The sequence below is a fragment of the Heterodontus francisci genome, chromosome 22, assembly GCF_036365525.1.
Source record: "Heterodontus francisci isolate sHetFra1 chromosome 22, sHetFra1.hap1, whole genome shotgun sequence".
Classification (NCBI taxonomy): Eukaryota; Metazoa; Chordata; class Chondrichthyes; order Heterodontiformes; family Heterodontidae; genus Heterodontus; species Heterodontus francisci.
In genome coordinates this window covers 76192307-76212915 of record NC_090392.1, presented here as the reverse complement: position 1 = coordinate 76212915, position 20609 = coordinate 76192307, and the positions used below count along the sequence as shown (strand labels likewise).

Genomic DNA, 20609 nt, shown 5'->3' with positions numbered 1-20609 from the left:
TTAACTAAAAAAAAAAGTACATTTATTTAACGATAGACGTGGCCTCGCAGGGACAGTGGGTATTGAGTTTCACTTCTTTTGCTGGATTCCCCCAGATGCAGGGCAGCATCGATTGCACCCAGTGACTGGTCAGTGAAATCCACCAACAGGAAGGGCTTCCAATTCCTCTATGTCCAACAAGAGCTTCCTCCATATGAGTGCTTGCTTTCCTCGCACCATGACTCATTCATCATCTGCCAGTCCAAGCTGCCTCATATATTCACCCCAAAGTACGTGGATGGATCCTAGGAGACAAGGGAAATCCCTTGAGGAGATGGCTACTGACCCCTCTAAGGCAGTTCCACAGAGGCACAGATGTGATATAAGCAATGCCACCTGCTCAGCAGGACAACCATTGAGTAGGCCACTGGGCTTCTGAAGTTGCGATTCTGGTGCCTGGACTGGTCAGGTGGTGCCCTCCAATACCTTCCTGCAAGGGTCTATCATTGTGATGATCTGCTGCACTCTCCATAACATGGCTCTTCAGAGAGGTGTGACTCTTGAAGTAGACAGCTCATCAGGGGAGGAGCAGGAGGTAAGAGAGGAGGATTTCGAAGGGGAGGGAAATAACATTGAACAAAGAGGTACTCCTGCTGCACGACGAGGTGGCCACCTCCTGTCACCTTCCGGGAAGAGGACATCCCTTCTCTCCATCACAGCCTCCAGCATTAGATCCAGGCCTGGCATCAATAAAGTGAGGGACTGTCCTCACCAGGTACCAGGCCTCTGGCTCCCCTGTGACATTTCGCTTCCCTCCAGTGCAGTGGAAGGCTTTGGCACAAACTACTTATCTCTCCCTCAGGACAAACAGTAGCCTCACTGGCTGCCGTGGGATGTCTGAAGAGTCCCACACTTCATCAGACCTGCCTACCCCCTTCCCCGCTGACTCTAAATGGATGGGGAACCTGTCTCCATATCAATTAATGGCTCACACCTGTGAAAGCCTGAACTTTAATCAGTTTTCCACCAGAGGCGGGATTCTGACCTAAAAACAGATCTGGCTCCTATTTCCTGTCTCTGTGGTGAAAATACAGCCCTTTATATGTGACATGAAGGGAAAATCACATGAACAATGTCCAAATGTTATGTTGTTAACAGTATCTTAAAAATATCTTGCCTTCATGATTTACCCACTCATCATTTGAACTTACTCATGGTAATAAGTGTGCAGGATGTCCCATTAAAAAATGAAAACAAACAGTAACATGTCTTTATCTGCCACACAAAATGTCCTCAACCATACTCATTCTGGTCTATCCTCTCTTTAGGTACAACCACTGGTTTGATGGTATGGCATTGATGCATCAGTTTAAAATTGAAGATGGTAATGTAACCTATATGAGCAAGTTTCTACGCAGTGAAGCATACCGGACTAACAGCACAAACAATCGTATCATGGTATCTGAATTTGGAACTGTAGCGATGCCAGACCCTTGCAAAAACATTTTTAAACGCTTCATTAGCAGATTTGAAATACTAAGTATGTACACAAATTTAATTGTTCTTTGAAACTATGTAAAGATAAAACCCAGTGTTCTAATTAAAGAAAATGTTTTTTTTTAAGAAGCCACTGATAATGACAGTGTGAACTTTGCACGGTACAAAGGAGATTACTATGCGACCACAGAAACTAATTTCATCCATAAAGTGAATCCCAGTACCCTTGAAACAGAAGAAAAGGTAAGTTTTACATTAGTGCCTCATTGGATCAAACTGCATTTTGTGAAGGTTAGTTCAAGAACGGTGCATCTGCTTGAAGAAAAAGCTGACATTCAAAACGTTGTTACTTTTAACACTTGTATGTTAAATTGCTTTTAGGTTTATTAGTACAATTACATTTCGAGCACAAACTTAGCAAACATACTATAATTTAGGAAAAGGCATATTAACTAAAAAAAAAGTCCATTTCTATTTGGTTACTCTCAATCTTACCTTCATACTTTTTCGTTATCTTCTTGTTTTCAGAAAGATTCAAGTTGTCTCTTCAAATACCATTTGCTTCAGAGAATCACATACTGTTACAATGCAGAAATAGGCCATCTGGCTCATCAAGTTTGTGCCAGTATTGTGCACATGAACCACCTCATCTTATCCCATTCTCTTAGTTCCTTCTCATTATGTTTAATATTGCTCCTTTTCAAGCAAATATCTATTTCTCTTGCAAAAGAATTTGGGGGAGAAATTGTCCCCCGTGAAGAAAATTTCTAGGCGCAAAGTAAGAGTTGGTGGGACTAATTTTTGGGGTGTGATCTCCCTCACCTGATTTCCCCCTCACCTGAAAGTGCTTAAAATGGGTGTTATTGGCCCCTTGAATATTCTACTCAGGAGCCTGACGGCTGCTTTTGAACCTCAGTCCTAAATTTGGCAATATATCTACCACGTCTATCCCATTGAAGTCATGAACTATGGAAGTAATTCTCAACTTTGGTGGGGTGGTACAAATGGTGGTAGAAGATTGGTCACCCATTATACGCTCACCTGAGTTTCTTTTTCATTGAAGTCGACAATTGCCCCCTATGCTGTGCTACTCCTTTTTGGGGAGGGCATGCTATTCATGTTTTCCCTTGTGAAGTAATCATTTAGAATATCTGATCCTCAATTTCAAGCTCATTTGCATCTTCTAATGTTCTTACCTCTTCTCTAACAATCCTCTTGCTATTATAGAACTGGAAGAATTTTTACTATGATATTTTACTTCTGCAGCTATGCTTTTTCTCGTGATCTCTATTAACTTCTCTTCGTATCCTTTTAGCCATTAATCTACATTCATCCCAGTGAGCCCTTCACCCTGCATAATTTGTAAAGGTAACTTTTCCTCTTTATTTCAAAGAACAAACAAAGAACAAAGATAATTACAGCACAGGAACAGGCCCTTCGGCCCTCCAAGCCTGCGCCGATCCAGATCCTCTCTCTAAACATGTTGCCTATTTTCTAAGGTTCTGTATCTCTTTTCTTCCTGCCCATTCATGTATCTGTCTAGATACATCTTAAAAGACGCCATCGTGCCCGCATCTACCACCTCCGCTGGCAACGCGTTCCAGGCACCCACTACCCTCTGCGTGAAGAACTTTCCACGCATATCCCCCCTAAACTTTTCCCCTTTCACTTTGAACTCGTGTCCTCTAGTAATTGAATCCCCCACTCTGGGAAAAAGCCTCTTGCTATCCACCCTGTCTATACCTCTCATGATTTTGTACGCCTCAATCAGGTCCCCCCTCAACCTCCGTCTTTCTAATGAAAATAATCCTAATCTACTCAACCTCTCTTCATAGCTAGCGCCCTCCATACCAGGCAACATCCTGGTGAACCTCCTCTGCACCCTCTCCAAAGCATCCACATCCTTTTGATGTGGCGACCAGAACTGTACGCAGTATTCCAAATGTGGCCGAACCAAAGTCCTATACAACTGTAACATGACCTGCCAACTCTTGTACTCAATACCCCGTCCGATGAAGGAAAGCATGCCGTATGCCTTCTTGACCACTCTATTTACCTGCGTTGCCACCTTCAGGGAACAGTGGACCTGAACACCCAAATCTCTCTGGACATCAATTTTCCCCAGGACTTTTCCATTTACTGTATAGTTCACTCTTGAATTGGATCTTCCAAAATGCATCACCTCGCATTTGCCCTGATTGAAATCCATCTGCCATTTCTCTGCCCAACTCTCCAATCTATCTATATTCTGCTGTATTCTCTGACAGTCCCCTTCACTATCTGCTACTCCACCAATCTTAGTGTCGTCTGCAAACTTGCTAATCAGTCCACCTATACTTTCCTCCAAATCATTAATGTATATCACAAACAACAGTGGTCCCAGCACGGATCCCTGTGGAACACCACTGGTCACACGTCTCCATTTTGAGAAACTCCCTTCCACTGCTACTCTCTGTCTCCTGTTGCCCAGCCAGTTCTTTATCCATCTAGCTAGTACACCTTGGACCCCAAGCGCCTTCACTTTCTCCATCAGCCTGCCATGGGGAACCTTATCAAACGCCTTACTGAAGTCCATGTATATGACATCGACAGCCCTTCCCTCATCAATCAACTTTGTCACTTCCTCAAAGAATTCTATTAAGTTGGTAAGACATGACCTTCCCTGCACAAAACCATGTTGCCTATCACTGATAAGCCCATTTTCTTCCAAATGGGAATAGATCCTATCCCTCAGTATCTTCTCCAGCAGCTTCCCTACCACTGACGTCAGGCTCACCGGTCTATAATTACCTGGATTATCCCTGCTACCCTTCTTAAACAAGGGGACAACATTAGCAATTCTCCAGTCCTCCGGGACCTCACCCGTGTTTAAGGATGCTGCAAAGATATCTGTTAAGGCCCCAGCTATTTCCTCTCTCGCTTCCCTCAGTAACCTGGGATAGATCCCATCCGGACCTGGGGACTTGTCCACCTTAATGCCCTTTAGAATACCCAACACTTCCTCCCTCCTTATGCCGACTTGACCTAGAGTAATCAAACATCTGTTCCTAACCTCAACATCCGTCATGTCCCTCTCCTCGGTGAATACCGATGCAAAGTACTCGTTTAGAATCTCACCCATTTTCTCTGAGTCCAAGCATAACATTCCTCCTTTGTCCTTTAGTGGGCCAATCCTTTCTCTAGTTACCCTCTTTCTCCTTATATATGAATAAAAGGCTTTGGGATTTTCTTTAACCCTGTTTGCTAAAGATATTTCATGACCTCTTTTAGCCCTCTTAATTCCTCGTTTAAGATTGGTCCTACATTCCCGATATTCTTTCAAAGCTTCGTCTTTCATCAGCCGCCTAGACCTTATGTATGCTTCCTTTTTCCTCTTAGCTAGTCTCACAATTTCACCTGTCATCCATGGTTCCCTAATCTTGCCATTTCTATCCCTCATTTTCACAGGAACATGTCTCTCCTGCACGCTAATCAACCTCTCTTTAAAAGCCTCCCACATATCACATGTGGATTTACCTTCAAACAGCTGCTCCCAATCTACATTCCCCAGCTCCTGCCGAATTTTGGTATAGTTGGCCTTCCCCCAATTTAGCACTCTTCCTTTAGGACCACTCTCGTCTTTGTCCATGAGTATTTTAAAGCTTACGGAATTGTGATCACTATTCCCAAAGTAGTCCCCTACTGAAACTTCAACCACCTGGCCGGGCTCATTCCCCAACACCAGGTCCAGTATGGCCCCTTCCCGAGTTGGACTATTTACATACTGCTCTAGTCTGTTTTAATTTGTGTTTTAAAATAGATAGGGTCACACTTGTTTAGTCTGAACTTGCTAATCTTTGGCATGTATTTGTTCTTCATTTTCAGCACCTTTTAAGGCATTCCTCTTGTCTTCGACTGAGATGCTGACAAAGATCCTCCTGCAATTCATTTCATTTAATTTCTCCCTCATATCTTTGAATTTACTTAGTGATCCTCCAAACATCTATGTTTGCTCTTGGATATTACGAGCCAAATTTGTTGAAGCATGTTGAAGTGCTACAAGTTTGAAAAATACTTACAGTGACAATCAAATGCCCACGTATATATGTGTGTGTGGGTGGGTGTTTTGTTGGAAGAATTTTTTCAGTGCATTCCTTGATGTGAGATTTCATGTTGCAACTTGAGGTATAAAGTGCACTCTGCTGTAGTGAGGGCATGTAGAGTAGCATTGTATCCTGTGGAATATTTAATTCATTTAGTAAGAATCTGTTGTGAGACAACTCAATCGCCACTCAAGAAGACTCAGGTACAAGTTTTGATCATTTATTCGAGCAGATGCAAGGAGAGTCCACCTCAGTCAGTCCGAGATAGTGCTCTGATTTACACACAATGATACAAACTTATATACTGTTCTTCTCACGCAATGTGATCAAACAATGGATGATTGATCATGCACTCAAATGAATACACCCTTCTAGTCTTTATCAGTGCCCACTCCAGATGTCTCTAGCCTGAGTCCATTATCTCTTTGTTTCACATTAGTCAAACATTCTATGTTGTGAAGCCTGCACCGATCCTGGCTATCAACCTTCACTCCCTAATCCTGCCTTTTGCCCTAATAACTTTCTTTCTTTTCCCATCCTGACTTAATTGTATTCTGCTGGGTTGCTTTTTTAATACATTGCTTAATTCTGCTTAACCCCTTCAAGTCTAATGCTCTTTAGCCAGAGCAAGCAGTCTGCTCCATTATTAACATTGTAGATCCATTCACAACTACATGACAAGGAACCAAAATGTTTGACAGTTTTAAAGGTAATCTTCGTCTGTGCCATTTATGATTTTGTTGCTAGGTAGATTGGACCAAATTTATTGCAGTGAATGGAGCAACAGCCCATCCACACTATGATCCTGATGGGACAACCTACAACATGGGCAATTCATATGGCAAAAATGGTAAATTTATCCTACAACATTATATGGTGGTATTATATTGCTACAAACATTGGACAGGAGCTTCCTTGGAGATGCTCCCATTCCAACCGTGTCACCTTGTCAAAACTCCATTTCTGTATGTGTGGGAGCACTGTGCATTGTTCACAAGTAATATCCTTCCTGTCAGTTGATATTGTAACTGGGTCCACATTTGCAATCCATGGTCATCCTTCCCAGGGCAGCACTGTAAGCCCCCAACCCTTACCCTTTTGGGAGACCAACCACATCTCTAGACTCAATGTAGTTCTATAATTGAAGCACTTGTATTTGCGGGATGTTGTATTCTTCATCTGCTGCCGGGTTGCCTAAGCATAGGTCTTCTGCAGCCAGCTGCCAGTCAAATGTAAAACTATCAGGACTTGCAAAGACTGCCTGTTTTTAGCAGTCCCTCCAAGCCAATCTTTTAAAATCAAATCTCCGCATTCTTACTTTTGGCTTGCAGTTGACTATACTAGACCTGCACTTGGGAAACTGAGTAACATTAGTGCAATATAAGAGCACTTTTCAGTTTTAAGTTTTGTCCCATTAAGAGCTACATGAATTGGGCTATTGTTTCTGCTCATTTATTTCTGTAGGTTAAGTAAGTTCAGGTGAAATATTACATCAATTTGACTCATCTATTTCTGCACAGTTACCTTCACAATGCACCATTCAAAACATTCACACACAATATTGTGTGGCCATTTTCTAGTACGTACTACTTCACTCAACATTTTTCTGTGTAAGTGCAGCATTAATAATACAGAACACAGATACTCTTTTTCTCAGTTTTTTCAGTTAGTGTGGTTCCTCTCCAGAATATCCTAGATTCTAATGTTAAACTATTTACTAGTTTTAGTGCTTAAATATTCTCTTCTTGTAACTTTTTAATCAACAAAAAGCTGGTATTTCTGTGTTACATTCAGAGAAATTAGTCAATATCACAACCAAAGAAATGGCATGATATGCCACCATGTGACTCAACTCTATTATTATACCATGTTGGGCATTTACTATTGTGATAATATTTACAGTGCCTCAGTTCCTCTCTGAGTGATGTACTTAATGATTGAACTAATAGAGGGAGCTTTAAATAGTTAATTTTCTGCTTTTAACACATTAGGTATATTGTTTCCTGGTAATATAAGACAAGCCATGCTTGACAACCTGATAGATAACCTATGAGAAGATAGATAAACAAAATGCATTGGTTGTAGTCTGCACTCATTGGGAAATTGAGACTTTTTTATTGGAGCTTTAAGATTATGTTTAGTTTAGTTTAGAGATACAGCACTGAAACAGGCCCTTCGGCCCACCGAGTCTGTGCCGACCATCAACCACCTATTTTATACTAATCCTACACTAATTCCACATTACTACCACATCCCCTGTCCCTACATTTCCCTACCACCTACCTACACTAGGGGCAATTTATAAAGGCCAATTAACCTATCAACCAGCAAGTCTTTGGCATGTGGGAGGAAACCGGAGCACCTGGAGGAAACCCATGCAGACACAGGGAGAACTTGCAAACTCCACACAGGCAGTGCCCAGAATTGAACCCGGGTCGCTGGAGCTGTGAGGCTGCAGTGCTAACCACTGCGCCGCCCATGAAGGGTCATGATAACTTAAATGATGATAGATTGTTTGCACTGATTGCTGATATGATAATGAGAGAGCAGAGGTATAACATTAATGGAACAAAGAATTAAAGTGAGGCTCGAAATTATCCCTTTACACAGAGAGTGATTTGAAAGTGGAATTCTCTACCACAAACCATTATTCAAGCAGGGTTAATAATTCTTTTAAGAGCGATTTATATCACTGATTGATGAAGCAGCAGGAAGGTTCTGCGAGTGAGTAGGATTAAGCTAAGTGGCACATGGAGTAAGAAACACCAGCACAGACTTGACAGGCTGAATGGAATGCTGAAATAATCTATAATTTGTGCATTCATGTTTTATTTTGTAGGTACAATATATAACATCATTGCAGTTCCTCCGCAGAAGTCAGATGATGAGGAGACACTTCAAGGGGCCAGAATTGTTTGTGGCATTACACCAGTAGACCGCATGAAGCCTTCTTACTACCACAGCTTTGGTTTGACATGTTTACTAATTTCCAGCTTAGATTGTGACTTCATTTGTAAATTTTCATCCAAGTACCAATTGAAATATTTATTATATTAAACTTGTTGCACATGTCGCAGAATAAAATATATCATGAGATAGTTCAAAACTATTATTTTTCTTTATCCTTTAAGGATAGAAACTTTAACCAGGATTTTACGAGCATACCCAAGGAGCGGACACTAGGGCCGGAAGCGGCTGGTGACTGCAGCACAGCTGATGCCGACGGATGTGCTGGTGACATCTTTAAAAGGGTTGTCAGCACCAGAACGCAGCCGAAACCTTCCTTGTGTGAAGCCAGTGCAGGCCTGCTGGATGACCCGCCTCCTGAGTAGACAATGCCCATGGCATTCCCGGTCTTGAGGGTCACTCTCCCGGGTGCTTACTCCAACCACCCACCCCACTCCCTCTTCGCTCTCTTTTAATGCACCCAAGTGCCAGCAACCAAATGGTACTATGGAGGCTCAACACCAAAGCCGTGGCACCTGAACTCCCCCTCCTTGTTACAAAATGTGCTGTCCCAACCTTCCTATAGAGGCAGTTGCCTCACCCAACAGCTACCAAATGCAGTAATGACCTGAGCTGCAGCCTCGTTGCCACCCTGATATCTTCTTCTTAGGCAGACCCTCGGGAACGAGGATTACTTTCTTCCACTCCAAGGTCGTAGGTTCTTAGGAGATGGAATAGTCCAATTCTGGATCCGCACACTCTGCCACAGGTGGGGCAGGTGGTGTTTGGTGAGGCGTGTGAATGGGCTGCTTGAAATTCCGAACGCTGTTTCCACTGTTTGCACTTGGTCACCGCCTGGGCATGTCGATGTTGTTTGAACTGGCTGGCACCTTCATGGATGTTTCAGTGTCCTGTCTCAGGCTAACATCCCCAGTATTGAGACACTGGTCATGGCCACACTGATATATCTGCTGGGGCTCTGACAGTCTGTGGCCCCTGTACACTTTTTGGAAAATTGGAACAGGCCTGTAAAATACTGGTTAATCGCCAATTTAATTGACTTAAATACCTTTTTATCTGACCGCAAGCTGTTTCCCCTAGACTTGCCATCTGCCCTTCATAAAATCTGGACCTTGCCTAATGACTGTGTTCCGATGTCACCCCATGTTATTTTACAACCCCCACCTCGCTGTCCACAAAGAGGCTGGAAAATCCTTGTTAATTTTTTTAATGAAAAGCCTAGATGAAGTGCTAGGCCCATACAGCAGGACACCCAACGAAGTTGAAAAGAATAACAGAGAAGATAAATAAAAAAAAGTAGAAATTGGTTAATGCCAAGCTGGAGTTTATTAAAACTTGTAAAATTAAGGGAAAATTGAGGAAGGTAAGGATTTCCATGTTGTAGACGCCCAAATAACACATCTAAAGTAAAATTTGTATAACACAAGACTTCAGATGCTATGGAATTTACTTCTCAAGTGATTGGTTTAAAAATATATAAAATGTTTAAAATGATTTCCCCTCCATCCATCTGTGAGAGCACTGCACTTGACAGGCCTGGCATTTTTTTAACCTTAGTTAAGGGAAGGATATGATGAAGCTGAAATTGTAAACCTTTTCCCTTTAAGGTAGACAAACAGACACCCCAAAAAAAATTGAGGCTGAGTTGATTAACATTTAAAGAGTACACCTGGTTGAATTGTAATGAATGTTTAATAGATTTATTTATAAATGTATCTGACTGGGGATGGAATTGAAGAATATAGACTGAAGCAGTCAAACCCTCCAAGTGAGTAACATTTTTGTTTATATTTCTAAGGAATGCTTGCATGATAATATATTACTTTAAAATTACTTACTGCTATGAGGGATCACTCCTCTACACGTTTTAGCTTCCGTGGTTTGGGAAAATGATCCAGTTTAGAGCTTCAAGTGGGCGACATACACTTTAATAGCACTTTAGATAAACCACATGGTGTATCCTGCCCATGCTACTCATGGTTGTACATTGAATATTTCTTTCAAGGAGACCCAACGATTCTCATTTCATTAGGACTACATTTATAGACTCGTGCATACCTAAGCGGTAAAACAAATTACGATTGAATGTATTGAACTATATAAAAATGTGCTAATAACATTTTATTTTTCCCTGACAGGAATGACCAAAAACTACATCATCTTTGTTGAGCAACCTCTGAAAATAAATGTGCTGAAAATTCTCACCGCCAAATTCATTGGTAAAAGTTTGAACTCTGCGATAAACTGGGAGCCAGAACTCAACACCATTATCCATGTAGCTAATAAACACACGGGAGAGGTAATTCACTAACCTTACTACACCTTTCACAGTTTTGTGTATATTGTTTTAATAGGCAGATATCATTTATGTACAAAACATGGGCCACATGTGCAGTAGGGTTGAGTGAACTTTTCAGTGTTTTGAGATTTTACATGTGGTACTTGATCAACAATAAGAAGAGATAGTTATGTTCCAGATGAAGTTAGGGGATGTAGTAACAAAGCAACGATATCTCAACATACTCCTCTACATGACCCATCCTGATATCATTTAGCAGGAGGCTGCAGACAGGTACTAAATATTTTCCCACTGGCAGAGAGAAAAATCTGAGGAGGTAGGCTACCCTTTGCCTGCTGTTGCATGCTTTCTAAATGTCGACTCAAGAACAACATTGGGATAGGCCTTTGAATAAGTCGTCTAGCTACTGTTTTGGTTGGATAATGACAAGTCATGTCGAAGGAGAGAAATAATTAAGGAGATGACCAACAAGCTTCCCCAATGGTTCTTTAGTAAATATATGTCTCTGTATAAAAACTGAGTGGTGCTGATGAAGAATATCCCTGTTTGATCCCTGGTCTACGCTGAGTTAGTTGATCTTAGTCAAGCTGGATTTGGCGGAGCAATGTAGAGCCTGTGTGGCAAGAGTCCAAACTTTCTTTGTTGAGCCCAGGGGAGCATTCCTGGCTTCACAAAGATAGGTATAAAACCTACCCAATGGACTCTGCTGAGGGTCCACCAGGTTGTTCTGAGTGGAGCATCCCTGGTGGATCTTCTGCTTAGTAGAAAGTTAAAATTGCATCAGAGTCCTAATTACATTAATTCACGAGGCTCATGGCTGAGTTAAGTGGCAGCCTCAACACTCCTCTTACTCTTCCAAGCTTTAAAATGGCTGCAGGGTGGGAAACAAGCAGCAAGTGCATTAAGATACTCAACTCTGTTCTCCTGTCATGAGAAGGAGATACTGGCATATGGTTGGCAGCAAGTTACTCACCTTTTCAGTTAGGGGTGGTTGGAGGGGGTGTGGGGGTGAGAGAGAGAGATTCCTGATAAAAGGAACAGGAGAATGTCGCTTTGAAAATAGGATGCTGGAGTCTTACAGTCAACCAAGAAATAGAAGTTAAAGGTGTTTAATAACCACTCAGGCATATGATTAATCTGCTTTGTAAACAATAAGGGAATGTGCTGACTCACATGAATGATTTATCAACCTTTCAAATGCTGTTCTGATTTACATTTTATGATGGAACTGTAAAATGATGCTTTCAAGAAAGGATTTAAGAAAAAGTTAACAGTTTTTTATTCTGTAATAATGAAATGTATTAACGATAAAGGTTGATATTTTTACAGTAGTTTTATCAAAAGGGACAGGCTGTTGAGCCAAATTACTTTTTCTTGTGCCTAAACATTTTCACGTTCCTTTTGCAGGTGCTTCCTTTCAAGTATTACACCAAAGCCTTCAGTACATTCCATCACATCAATGCCTTTGAAGATAATGGCTTTATTGTCTTTGATCTTTGCTGCTTTGACAACAGCCATGTTATAAACAGCCTTAGCCTGCAAACATTACGCCAAACTGGAGAAGCATTGGACGAGGCAATAATAAAACTTTGTTTCATTATAGTTTCAATGCATCAGTGGTTGCTGCTCTATACACTATTTGGGACTGGACAGATTGTGGATTTAGTTCTTTGTCTCAAAACACTGCGCACTTCAGAAATATTACTGAAGATCCTAATTATAGAGATATAATTTAGACATTTTCCCCTTGTAAAAAAGCCTTCAACACCATTTCTCTCCTTGGCCATTGTCTGAGGTTGAACCAGGCTGTTCAGAACCTTGACATCCTATTTGACCCTAAGATGAGCTTCTGGTCCCATTTCCACTCAGTCAAGACTGCCTGCATGTATCACCCATCTCCGACCCTGCCTCAGCTTATCTGCTGTTAAAAACCCTCATCCATGCCTTTGCCTCTAGACTGACTATTCCGACGCACTCCTGGTTGGCCTCACATCTTGCACTCTCAGTAAACTTGAGCTTATCCAAAACTCTTCTGCCCATATCATAACTCACACCAAATTCTGTTCATCCATCACTCCTGTGCTTGCTGGCCTACATTGGTCTCTGGTTTGTCAATTACTCGATTTTAAAATTCTCATCCTTGTTTTAAAATACCTTCATGGCCACAACCCTCCCAGCTTCTGTAACATCCTAGAGGCCTCTGAAATCTCTACGCTCTTCCAAGTCTGCCCTCTTGCACACCGCCAATTTTCATCGTTCTAACATTGGTAACCACACCTTCAGCAACCTAGGCCCTAAGCTCTGGAAATCCCTCCCTAAACCTTTCCACTTCTCTATGTCCCTCTCCGCATTAAGACACTGCTTAAAATTAACCTCTTTGACAAAGCTTTTGACAACATGTCCTGATTCCTCCTTATGTGGCTCTGTGTCAGATTATGTTTGATAATACTCCTGTGAAGTGCCTTCAGATGTTTTAGGATGTTAAAGGTGCTATATAAATGCAAATTGTTGTTACGTCTTCAACCAGTTCTGCTTTTCGGCAGTGGAACTTCTGTGTGTCTGTGTGTGTCTAACATTTTTACTTGGAGAGTGGAAATATTTTGACAAACTTAGCAAACGAATCAGATAAATTGAATTATTCCGCATTGTGGCTGCTGTCATTCTTTCAGAGGATGACCAGGAAAAATGAAAGGTTAGGGAAAATTTGAAAATTGTTCAGGAAATTTCACACGCCACGGAATGTCATCTATGAAATAAAATCAGAATATGTTGAAAATACTGAGCGGGTCTGGCTTCACCTGAGGAGAGAGAAATGGAGTTAATGTTAACTCTAAAATAAAAGCAAAATACTGCAGATGTTGGAAATCTGAAATAAAAACAGAAAGGGCTGGAATTACTCTGCAGGTCAAACAGCATCTGTGGAGGGAGAAACAGAGTTAACGTTTCAGATCTGTGACCTTTCATCAGAACCCTGAAGAGTTCTGATGAAAGGTCACAGATTTGAAACGTTAACTCGGTTTCTCTCCACAAATGCTGCCTGATCTGAGTAATTCCAGCACTTTCTGTTTTTATTTAATGTTAACTCTATTCCTCTCTCTGCAAATGCTGCCAGACCTGCTGAACATTTCCAGTATTTTCTGTTTTTATTTCAGATTTCCAACATCTGCAGTATTTTGCTTTTGTATTAATGTCATTTATGAGTCTGGCTGATACCTAGGAGCACCTGACCAATCATACCAACCTTGCGTGTACTCAGGATTTTGAGGTAATTTTAACTCATAGCATAAAATGGACAATATAAGATAATCAGTCCATTATACAGCCCACCCGGTATTCCTTTCCATTGGGGTTGATTGCAATCTTTTATCTCATTCCTTAGTGCGAAGCTATAGTTTCCTAATCCATTCAAACTTATATTGCATTTTAGGTCTACAATACTCTTCCAAGAGGATTTCCACACAGATTTGTCTTACCTTTGAAGATCGACTCCAAAACACCAATTGAGCAGAACCTCAATACTTTGACATACAGCAGCGCAGTTGCATTCAGAAAGGTCGATGGAATGGTATGTTGACTATTTGTTAACTGCATGTTAATCCATTCAATTTTATGCAAAACGGACTGCTTCTTGTTTGTGGTCAGCACTCTTATATAATGAGATCTCAATTTAAATGTACTCTTTAACTTCTTGTGTTTGAAACCATGGCAAAATGTATGGACAACATAGATATGAAATATACATGAAATTATCTTTTTATTGAGCAACCCTCTCAGTACTACAGTACTTACTAAGTGAACAATGAGTAAAATCAAACAATCATCTTTGTTATAGTTCAACTGTATCACATCATCTTTGTGGGACATCTAAAAGAGTGACATTTGTAAAGTATTTTCCTGTTTGTAATTTTGTTTGAAGGGTTTAAATCCTCTACATTATTCCCACAGGAAGAAAATATTGAATTTAACTAAATTGGTGGTCTCACCCATAAAAATCACAGGCTGGTATGCGCAGTGAAATTGTACAGTCAGGATTATCTTCTAAGGCTGGAGTTAGGGCACATTATTGACCAGTGTTATGCTGTGTTATGCATTATTACACTGAATATCCCTGACTTGGGAATACTTGAGGCAGACAATCCTCAATTCTTATAAGGTCTACACCTTGTCATTAACTTGTCTTTTTTTACATAGTTGATTTACCTGCAGTGTATTTTGAGTACTTGTTTTTATTTATTATTGGCCTCTTTGACATTGAATAATTCATGGAAAATTGCAGTCTGCTGTTTAAGGGAAATTCCTTGTTCAAGAAGAAAAGACTGACGTATTGAGCAACTATTTCTGTGGCTCCTACAGATTTGGTGTGAGTCGGAGAACCTCCATGATGATGATTTGCTGGAAGAAGGTAGCATGGAGTTTCCACAAATTAACTATGCAAAGTATAATACAAAGAAATACAAATTCTTCTACGGCTGTGGAACAAACAACATCATGGTAGATTCTCTTATAAAGATGGATGTGGAAACTAAGAAATTTAAGGTATAAGCCCTTGACTGGAAGCTAGTTATATTTTTATAGTACATACCACCTAGATTTGAAGATTTGTGACTTTCTCCTGTATTTCACCATTTTTTTAAAACTTTAAGATCCTTTAGAGTTTTGATAGAAAATTATCTGTGTACAGAGAGGAATAACAGTTTTTGCATATCTTGGTTTATTGAAAATTCCTTTGAAATGCACATATGAAGTCTTATTTGCTCCTTACAAATATAATTGTGTCTGGAAGTTCAATGATCAAATACATTAAAGGGGAAATTAGTTGAGTATGAGAGAAAAAGGAATAGGAAGATATGGTGATCGGGTTAGATGAGGTAAGGTGGGAGGCGGTTTGTGTGCAGCATAAACACTAGCATAGACCTGTTGAGCTGAATGGCCTATTTCTGTGTTGTAGATTTTGTGTAATCCTCTGCCTTCAACAGTCATGAAAATATTGAATCAGAATGTAAAATATTTCTTCAGTGCTATGTTCCAAATCCATTCTTTCCATCTATCAATGCATTGTTTTTAAATAGCATTTTTTCAGGGGCAAAATGTTCCTCAGTACACAGTTTTGTCTTTCAATAAAGCATTGCTCCCATTACAGATATACTCTTCTACACATAGTCTGCAATTTTATGCCGCCCCAGCGAGCAGGGCGATGGTGTAAAATGGAGTGGGAGGCTCCGGGAGGCTTTCCCGACCCATTCCCACCTCCACCGCCACTTTACATAGAGTGGCGGGGGCCAGAAACGGCTCGCCCGCCCCAGGCCAATCAAGGCCCTTGGCCACTTAATTTATTTATTTATTTTTTATTTAGAGATACAGCACCGAAACAGGCCCTTCGGCCCACCGACTCTGTGCTGACCAACAACCACCCATTTATACTAACCCTACAGTAATCCATATTCCCTACCACCTACCTACACTAGGGGCAATTTACAATGGCCAATTTACCTATCACCTGCAAGTCTTTGGCTGTGGGAGGAAACTGGAGCACCCGGCGAAAACCCACGCAGTCACAGGGAGAACTTGCAAACTCCGCACAGGCAGTACCCAGAATTGAACCCGGGTCCATGGAGCTGTGAGGCTGCGGTGCTAACCACTGTACCACTCTTAAGGAACTGCGCCCGCCTCCACGTGGATTTTATGCGTGACAAGCGAGCATCCGGGACCTTAGAGAAGCCGATCACCCGATGGAGGGCCGCCTCCATCACCCTAACCACCCCCAGCACCCAACACGTCCCCCTTCCCCCCCATCCAACAACCCTTGCCTCGCCGGGGCCCGACCAATTACCCCTGGGGAGGCAAGCAAAACTTACCTTTCCTCCCAGCTCCATGTCCTCTTCTATCTTTGGCTGGGCTGCAGTCCCAGCAGAGGCCACCGCTCCTGGTGGAGCTGCTGGGACTAAGAGCTGCCGGCCCTCTGATTGGCCGGCAGCTCAACTTCCTCCCTGAAGCAGGTGCAAGTCCCGCCTTCAGACAGTTAAAGCCTGGAGACCTGTAAAGTACGGAATGGATCCTCAGGCAAGGCAGAAGCAGGTCCGCCACCGACCTTTACATCGGTGGCCGGCTCCCGTCCGCCTACCGAAAAATCTCGCCATAGTTTCTATTCTAATCACTTATGAAAGCATTTTAAACTGTTTTCCTGACCTAAATGCTAGCTCACACTGTAAACGGTTCCCTTCCCTCAGGCACTTTCCTCCCTGTGCACAGCCCCTCCTCAAAAACCTACCCTTAACTCCTCTGTCCTTGCAAATTATCACCTCCTCTCAAACCTCTATTTGAAACTCTGCAATCAAGTTTTCGCTCCACTACCCACAGCACCAAAATAGCCTTAACAAAGGTCATGAATGATATTCTTTGTAACTGTACCTATGGTGTCCTGTTCAACTATTCTGCAGCCTTTTGCACAGTTAATAACACCAACTTTCTCCAGTATCTCTCCTCCACTTTCCAGCTGAATGGCATTGTTGTCATACCCAATTGTACCCAGACATCTCTACTGATAGCTTCTCTTCCAAACCCAATTGTCACCTCAGGAGTCCCCAAGGATCTATCCTTGTCCTCTCCTGTTCTTCATCTACCACTCCACCACTTCTTTTAATCTCACCACTGCCTCTGTGCTGTCAGACTGCTTGTCTGAAATCCAGTCTTGGGTGAGCTGTGATTTCTTCCCAAAAAAAATCAGAAAGACTTGCTATGCTATCCATCACTAATACCACTACTTCAGTATCACCCCAATCCTACCTCAGCCCATCTGTTGCTGAAGCCCTCATCCATGTTATTGTCACTTTCAGAATTGACTCTCCAACACCTTACTGGCCTTCCATCTTCTGTAAACTTCAGCTCAACCAAAACTCTATCTGTATCCTATCCTGCACCTTCCCACTCACCCATCCCCCTGTCCTTGCTGACCTACATTTACCTACATTTGTGGCTGCTGTTTCTGCCTTGTTTAGTTGAGTTTCCATGCTCTGGAATTCCCTCTTGCAACCCATCGACTTCTCTAACTCCTACTTCTTTAAAGCCCTCCTTAAAACTGATCTCTTTAACTAAGCTTTAGATTATCCCTCCAATAGCTCCTTCTTCCCTACATTACAACACTGACTATACTTCATAAGTAATTGGTTATAAAGCACTTTGGGATGCTCTGAGGTTGTGCAAGGGGCTATGTAAATGCATTTTTCTGGTTCAGCATCCAGTTTTTTTCCTTATGCCTCTGCAAAGTGTCTAGGAGCAATTTTGTACGTCAAAGGCACTTTATAAACCTAAATTGTTCTTTCCATACATATTTTTCTCCACAGACCTGGAAAGAAAAAGGGTACTATGCATCTGAGCCGGTCTTTGTGCCATCTCCCAACTGTGTAGATGAGGATGATGGAGTTATCTTGTCTGTAGTTGTTTCACCAAATCCGGTAACTGGAATTATTTTTATTAATTGGAAGAAATCCTATCAAATAATGCATCTTCCCATCAAATTCATTATTGTTTACCCTCCTTCCCTCTTGACAGTACTGGGATAGAGAGAGAGCAGATATTTTTAATGTATGGTTCCTTTGTGTATCTGGCTACATATTCTAGCAATATACGACCTCTTGAGAACACACCTTTTTTCCCTCCATTTCACCTTGTTGCACATCAGGGGCTGAATTTTATCAGCCCCTTGATGCCGCGGGTCACAGCACAGGGGTCAGTAAGATGCTGTGGGAAGACACCCGCCTCTCCCCACGACGTCGAGTAGGGCCAGCTGCATAGTACTGCCGGTGGCGGGACCTCGGTGCGACCGCACCGCCACACGGCAGCGGGCCCTTCATCTAAATATGCAAATGAACATTTAAAATAAATAAACCTACCTGCAGGTGGCAGCTGTCCCACTCCGATATTATGGCCACCGTTCGTATGGAGTTGCGGGTGAGAACCTGGTGGGGAGGGGGGAGGAATAACATTTTCAGGGTGGCAGGTGTGGAGGAACAGGCAAACCAATATTTATTGGATGTGGGGATGGTGGAAAGGGGTTGGAGGGCAAAAGATCGAAGGTTGGGGGGAAAAGTTTGGGTATTTGTACAAGCAATTGATGGTCATTTCATTGCCTGAAATGACCATTGCAGGGATTGGGGAAGGGCCTCCATCATTTGTTTTTATATGTAATAAAAGTCAAGTCTAATGGCGCTTGCACCTGCACGGTGGCACTGCATGCCGTTTCCGGGGACGTGGAGGCCCCCCCTTCCGTCATTGGGGGCAGGCACTCCGCCCCCACAATTGAAAGGAGCCCTGGTGCGAAATATTGCAGGGGCTCAGTGGCGTCTACTGAATGCAGGCACCGCGCTAAGTGGCGCCCGAATAAAATTCAGCCCCAGATGTATTTAATCGTAGGAAGGAAACTATTGCCCCTGAGACAGTAGAGAGGTGAGAAAAAGACATGATTTTGGGTTTCAGGTATTTAAACCATAAAGGACGGTTAAGGAAATTAGGCTTGTTTCCAAAAGACAACATTTCAAAGTGACCTAATTGAACTATTTTTGTTAGGTAAGGGTATACTTTTTTATTTTGGTTAGGTAAGGGCTTTGAAGAATTTGGAGCTAAGTTAGGCAAATGGAATTGAGGCACTGATTAGACATGATCTAATTGAATGAAGGAACAGGCACAAGGGGGTGAATAGCTCACTCTTGTTCCTATGAACTTTTCAATATTATCAAGAGAATCGATAAAGTTGACCAAAGTAAATATGTCACAATGGCAAAAGGTTCAAGTACTAGGGAACACAATTTAAAAAGTAGCATTGGCAATGTCTCCAGCTTTCACAGAAACCCGGCCTATACAGTGTATCTGGGGTTTCTGCCAATCTTCGGCTGAAATTGCTCCTAAATTACCTGCGCCCCAAGAATGCCTGATGTACGTCCAGCACCCTATTGGCTTTGGACAGTATTCAGACATGCTGCACAGATCCCTTAAACAAGCATAATGGCTTTTGCATATGCTAATAATTGGCATAACACCTTTTAACGATGCTCTGCAAAATTAGTCAGTGAGAGCAGAGCATGCTGCTCAGGTTTTCCAGTGATTGCTGTGGCCTAACTAGCAGCTGCCAACAAAAAGCTATGTTTTTATGTTTATTTTACCTTCATGTGGAGCCCCAAGTAACGGAAGTTTCTCTCCTGGCTCCACAGCCGTGTCGTGCTCACTCTTCTCCTGTTCACCTCACAACCTACTTGAGGGCCACTATCAACGAGGCAGCTGACCCAAATTAGGCCTTATCAATCAGCAAGCTACCTCTGTGCGCCCAAATAGCATCAGCTTGCCAGAAATATGCTGGTTTAGGTGAGCCTTGGCCCTCCAGCTCCCAGCATGTTGCCAATTCTGTGCCTGAAAACTGAACTTAACTCATTTTTCACCCAGTGATCACAATCCTAGTGGGGAACTGAACTCAAAGGTGAGGAGAGTCGTAGATAAAGTTACACCACAAATTTTCTGATTTGTACTTGTATTGAGCATAATTTTCCACTGGGATCAGTGAATTTACAAGTTATCTTTAAAAATTTATACTTGGGCAATTTTATGATTTAGTGCTCCAAAAGCAAAGCTTTGTGACTGGAGTGCCTTTCAGAAATTCAGATATTGGTGGGGGGGGGTGGATGGAAAATTGTTGCTGAGTTGTCAAGTTTGGTGCTCGGAATACTAAGTTGTAAAATGTATCAAATAAATAATTATCTCTCAAAAGAGTGTTATTTTGAAATCATCAAATGATAGAA

General features: G+C 42.0%; 1 protein-coding gene across 2 annotated transcripts in view; it reads left to right on the top strand.

Moving 5' to 3' along the window:
• The window catches only part of LOC137381457 (carotenoid-cleaving dioxygenase, mitochondrial-like), a 64744-nt gene that overhangs the window by 36472 nt on the left and 7663 nt on the right, over positions 1–20609 (top strand). For both annotated transcript variants that reach the window (XM_068054077.1, XM_068054076.1), the window contains exons 3-11: positions 1308–1519; positions 1604–1719; positions 6306–6408; positions 8398–8526; positions 10664–10824; positions 12232–12399; positions 14252–14389; positions 15178–15360; positions 18165–18275. In XM_068054077.1, coding sequence (XP_067910178.1) covers positions 1308–1519; positions 1604–1719; positions 6306–6408; positions 8398–8526; positions 10664–10824; positions 12232–12399; positions 14252–14389; positions 15178–15360; positions 18165–18275 — 1321 coding nt within the window. The remainder of the gene's footprint in view (positions 1–1307; positions 1520–1603; positions 1720–6305; positions 6409–8397; positions 8527–10663; positions 10825–12231; positions 12400–14251; positions 14390–15177; positions 15361–18164; positions 18276–20609) is intronic.